Genomic DNA, 5,810 nt, shown 5'->3' with positions numbered 1-5,810 from the left:
GGCATCCCTAACTTGCTTCTTTCTCAACATGTCTCTCGTCACTAATCTAGTCTCTCGTTGTCATCAGGTCACGTGACTAAGGGTCACTTGCACTTCCTCGAGACATTTTCCTATACTCAAAAATTCACTGTTATATCTTACGGCAGAAATGGTTACTCAATTCTTGTCTATATAGCATATAATAATAGAATGAGATTGTGATTTCATTCTCATTCTTATTACATCAAAATCATTTCCTTCAATCAAACATAAGTGATTGGCTCATTCTTTAGTACCCTGCAGGACTAAAAACCCTCGACCTAGCATGACCAAACAAGCTCTTAGTTAAGAGAAACAAGAAAGGGAGTATTAAGGGGACGCTGGCAACTTAGGCTATAATGATGATGTGCGATGGTTGTGTACCTAGCAAAACATGGGTCACACATTGTGAGTTCTGCTTGAATTGTCCTAACGAATCATTGGCTAAAAACCCTCGTACCTACACAACCCACGCCACATGATTGTCCATAGTTAATTTTATAATTACAAAAGAGGTGATTATATGGGCTTTTTCATACAATTAAGTACATTAATAACATATTAGGACTTGTTTTTAATTTTTAAGTTTCCAAAATAGTGAAAACTTTTTTTACTTTCATATTTTCAAAAATAAGAAAATATTTTATAAAAAAGACTTAAAACAACAAAATGTCATTTTATCTGTTTTTATCATAAATACACTCATAATTTTCAAAATGTGAAAAATATTACAGACAAAAAGAATACATTTTTAACAATCTCAAAATAGACACACAAAATATAAAAGTGAAAATGAATTCAAAACTTAAAACTCAAACATGAAAAGAACAACTCTTGATATTTTACTTAATTTTATAATTACAAAAGTTTCACCACAATGCTAAACAAGCGGGCCAGAGTCACACACTACTCAATCTCAATACTGGGACCTTACATGTAACAAGTAATTAACAAAAAATTAAATTCATGGGTGCAAGATTTTTTAAGAACAAATTTCCACTACAACTAAAGAAACAATCAACAGCCAAAGTTTAATCAAATTCTAAGAAGAAAAACACAAAAAAATCACCACCCGCTTAGCTTAGCTTACTGAAAATGAAGAAAACTGCCTCAGCCGAAGAAGCTCTGATTTCTCCTCCTGTTAGCAAGAAATTCATAGGGAGATTATGTATTTACATCAAATAACAAAAATCTGCCTTACAATCCACCTTTTTTTGGCTTTTTCTTTGTCTTCTTCCTTCTTCTTCATAAGTTCCTGGAAACACTGTTGAAATCGCATCTCAATGGCTTCAAGCTCCAGCTTCAATTCACTGAGCTGATCTACATTTGCTTCAGATTCCAGCAGCAAGCCCACGTCATTTGATAGAGCACCCGAAAAAGAAATATCCAAATTCTTCATCGTTTCATTCATTATAAACGATTCAGGCAAACCACCCTCACATCCTCCGTGTTGAAATCCCTCTGAACAATTATCCTCCTCATTTGCAACTCTAGAACCATGCTGCTTGAATATGGCCTCACCAGAAACTTGAGATGCCAAAGCCCGCGAGCTTGAGATGTTTTGATCATCCACATGTCCGTTCCCCTTGTATGAACTCTTTGCATTGTTAGACTTTTCAGATGAAGGCCTCCAGTTGGGTACAAGTTTTATGATCACGCTATCTATCAATTCACCTATCAAAGTCAGATCTTGATTTGACAAATCCAGCTCCTCAACCATTTCACTAGCTATTGAGAATGTGGTATCTACTTTTAGGTAAAATATAAAATGAATATTTTTCACTTTACCTGCAAAAGAAGTCTTCATTATAACAACAAAAAAGAGAATCAGAGGATCTGTACACACAAAATTTTACTTACCACACGAGCTAGCAATGCGCAAATTGAATGAAACCGAGTCCTCATGATTCTTCCTGCCCTGTATTTTGAATTCATTTTCTCCATTGGATCTCCTCAGCTCCGAAACTGAAGTATCAGGAGTCTCCCAAGAATTTTCGGAACAAGTACTACCAGAAAGAATATCATCAGAATCTATTTCCATGGAGAGAGGATCAGGTCTGGGCATATCTATTGACTTGGGAACATATCTGTGCAACTCAGGGGGCTCTTTTGAGTTTTCAATGGAAAGAAATGGGTCATTCAATAGCTCAGCTGCAGATTTTCTCAGATGTGCTGGAAGGAGACATTGTTCAATGAACTGCTTTCCTTGGGAATCCTTAACTTTACTAAGGGCTTCAGGCTTTACACCCTTCAAAAACCAAGAACCAGTTAAGAGATTAAACTATCCCTATACAAAAGATAGGTATGGGGGTCGTGAACTTACTGAGGAGATCTTCTTAAATATTTGTGCTGAATTCTTGCATTCACTGTATGGATATTCACATGTTAATAACTCTAACATGCACATTCCAAAAGAATATACATCAACTAGTTCATTGTATTCCTCATCATAAAGCTCTGGAGCCATGAATTCTGGAGTACCTGTAAGAACAAAACAGATTTAAAAGTTGTGACAGTAATAGCTTAGACTAAAGAACAAGTCATGAGAAAATTACCAATAACACTACGTGCAACAGGTTGCTGCATGACGGTTGCCAAACCAAGATCCCCAATTTTGACTTCTCCATTATTCCCATTAACAAAAATGTTGTCACATTTTAAATCTCTATGAATAACAGGCAGACTATGACTGTGTAGATAACATAAACCTTGGAGAATTTGCCTCCCCCAATTCTTGATAGCCTTCAAATCAACACTCTTATGCTTCTTACGATATCTAAAATCCAAGGTGAGTATCATAAATTATTTATATGGAGTTCAAGCAACAAAACCAGAGCACTAAGAAAAGTTAAAAGAACTCACTGCCTCAAACTCCCTGAAGTAAATAATTCGGTAATCATGTTGATAGTTTTGTTCTTATCATCAACCCAAGAGTAGTGATACTTAATGATATTTTCATGCTTCAATGCCTTCAATATGTGGATCTCTGCATATATTCGTCCCAGATTTTCTGGTGACTCTAATGCACAGTCAATACTTACTTGGTTCCAAGCAACTTCTATTCCTTCAACCTCATCAAAAGCCTTATATCTAAAGTAAAAATAACAAGGGATAAAAGGAAATCAGTTTTAAAAAGCAAAATGTGTGTGTGTGTGTGTGTGTATAAATATATAAGTAGCAATTACAAAAGTTATAACCCGACAACAAAATTTACAAAACAAAAGCAGCTGGAGATGGGTCTAGGAACCATACACAACTTTGAATGCTCCTCTCCCCAGGATTTCATTATACTGAAGAAAAAGAGAAAAACATGACAGAATCACTAAACCAGAAAATCAAACAAAGAATATATTTGAGCAATAAACAAGTCTCCATTTACATGAACTCAGAGAGCATATACTAGCAAAATACACAGTTTTGCTCAATTGCAGTTGCTCACTGACACTAAATTATTATCCAGCGATGGCATAAGAAATAAACCAACTGTAAACAATTGTACCAGAGACATGTGGTAACGAATTTCATGCTCTTTTTTTATTTCTTTTCTTGGTGTTCTATCAAGAATATATTAGCAATTCCTAATTTACACCTAATTACATGCTTCTCCATCAATATTTTTTGCTCAGTAAATACAATTGAGTCTTCTTTTTTTGTTTAAATGAATATATGATTTTATGAATTCAAGCAGCCACATCAATGCAGAAATTTAAACAAATTCAAACATTCATATTGTCTGATAAAAAAAAAAAAAAAGCGTATTTTGAAGCACGCTAATTTGCACTTCAAAGCTCAAGTAAAAGTGCACCTTAAGCGCGCTTTAATTGTGCTAAGCTAAAGTCAATAGGGTTCGCACACAAAAAGCCCTAAGCATGCGCTTTGCAGTTAAAGCATGCTTTTTTAAACACCGGTTCATGCAGTTATGTGAAAAGTATGACATCTACATCTGAAGATGTAAATGCTTGTAGTTAGAGGGGCATGCTGTTAAAGCACTTCCAAACCAGGCCAAGAAAGAGGAATTAGTGATAGAGCTCTGGCTAATACAGCTGGAAACTGGCCATGGGAGGTATAAGGGACACATTTTAAGACCTTTTAGACCAAGTCAAAGAGATGATTGGCAGAGTCGAGGACATGGAGTCAAGGAGAGAAGGGCTCCACAGCAAACTGCAAGGAGCAATTAACAATTCTGCATCACTGTGGCCTAATGTTCACGAGTCCTTAGAGACTCTGGTTGAGGCCCAGCACAAGGAGGTTGAAAAGCTCAATGGGGAGCTGACTGCTTGTAAGGGAAGGATGCAAAAAGGCATGCTCGGTATCCAAGCAACTCTATCCTGAAGCCCAAATAGTTTAAAGGTACATGGTTAACAAGAAAGTAGATAACTTCTCTAATATAGGCTTCAACTCCTTACATAGGATAAACAGCCAATGCGGGATAAAAAAACCAGATACTAACTAACAATCATACTAACTATTACAAGTAGTGTGGCCGTGCAGGCCCCCCTCTGCCTTCCTACTCCCCTCAGCTGAACCCTCACACAAGCCTAACCATTGGCCAGTGGAACCTCCCTTGATGCTGGCTTGGCACCAAGGCATGTGCTATCCTGTTACATTGCGGGGATGCTGCAACTGTATACCCTCTCAAAATTCACAGTTTTGCTCAATTGCAATTGTTCACTGGTACTACATCATCAATCAAGTGAATGGAATAACAAATATACCAACAGTAAGCAATTCTACCAGGGCCATCGGTCAATGATTCACATCTTAAGAGATACACAACATAATAACATTTTGGGAACATAAAATATATTATTTTATGCCAAACCCTAGTGTTTCTCTATGGACATAAATAATGCAGTGTTAGAATGTAAATATACGACATATCATACCCGAATGTATCGGCCATCTGGCGATCTCTCAACAATATCAGCTTCAACAGGATCCAACTTTGCTTTCGAATTACCACACAACTCTTTCACTGCCAACAACAAGTCTACCTCCGAATCCATTGCGATTCCGATCCCAAAACACGCAAAAACCAGAAGAAGACGAGAAGGGAAAAAAACAACAACTAGCGAACAACACCAGCAACAAACCGATCCCAATTGCGAATCAAAGGAAGATGAACTGTTCAGAGAACGCCTCACAAGCGACCGAATACGAGTCAATGGAAGGCCGACAAGAAAACCGACAGCCCGACAAACTCATGGCCTTCAAATCCATCATCGGCGCACGAATTAAACTCCCCATTCCGATTCAAAGTTTCATCCAATATACGACTATAAATCTATACCCTTGGCCCAATAGGTCCGGAGACAAAATCAACGATGGGGGAAGTGAATTAGGGTTTCACGAATTTTGAGAATGAACCAATCAACTGAAAGCGTATTGGCATATAATCAGTCAAGTGAAGCAGAGAGAAAGAGTTAACCCGAAATAGGATGAGTTTATTAGCAATGGATGAATAGCAGAGACGATGGATTTGCATTAGAGAACTTTTTTGCTTTGAATCCCAATTGGAGTGAAACTGGGAAAGAGGATTAGGTTTGGACTCAGCGAAGCGTGTTCAAAAATTAAATGATGTGTCAATATCTTATTATTTTTTAATGTTAATTGCTTAATATTAACAATTAAATATTAATTACAGACAAAATAATTAAATATTTAAACATAATTATTAAATATTAAAATTTACTAAATTTCCAGTGGGTACTCGCTGGTTTCCAAAACTTTGTCCATAGTTATTTATGTTTTTTATTTTATATTTTAAAAATATAATTTATTACTATAAAATA

General features: G+C 36.4%; 1 protein-coding gene across 2 annotated transcripts; it reads right to left on the bottom strand.

Moving 5' to 3' along the window:
• Positions 1-837: 837 nt before the first annotated feature.
• Positions 838-5,573, bottom strand: LOC127813519 (probable serine/threonine-protein kinase WNK10). 2 transcript variants are annotated; one of them, XM_052354529.1, is made up of 7 exons: positions 4,905-5,573; positions 3,271-3,308; positions 2,881-3,108; positions 2,574-2,794; positions 2,342-2,499; positions 1,879-2,266; positions 838-1,806 (listed from the first exon to the last, which is right to left on the bottom strand). In XM_052354529.1, the coding sequence occupies exons 1-7, from the start codon at positions 5,022-5,024 to the stop codon at positions 1,196-1,198; spliced, it is 1,764 nt and encodes a 587-aa protein (XP_052210489.1). In that variant the 5' UTR covers positions 5,025-5,573; the 3' UTR covers positions 838-1,195. The 2 variants fall into 2 exon arrangements, with proteins under 2 accessions (XP_052210489.1, XP_052210490.1); XM_052354530.1 differs by lacking the exon at positions 3,271-3,308.
• Positions 5,574-5,810: the final 237 nt, after the last annotated feature.

Source organism: Diospyros lotus, chromosome 11 (genome assembly GCF_014633365.1).
Source record: "Diospyros lotus cultivar Yz01 chromosome 11, ASM1463336v1, whole genome shotgun sequence".
Lineage (NCBI taxonomy): Eukaryota > Viridiplantae > Streptophyta > Magnoliopsida > Ericales > Ebenaceae > Diospyros > Diospyros lotus.
Note: the sequence above shows the minus strand (reverse complement) of the source record. Positions and strands in the feature narration are given on the sequence as shown.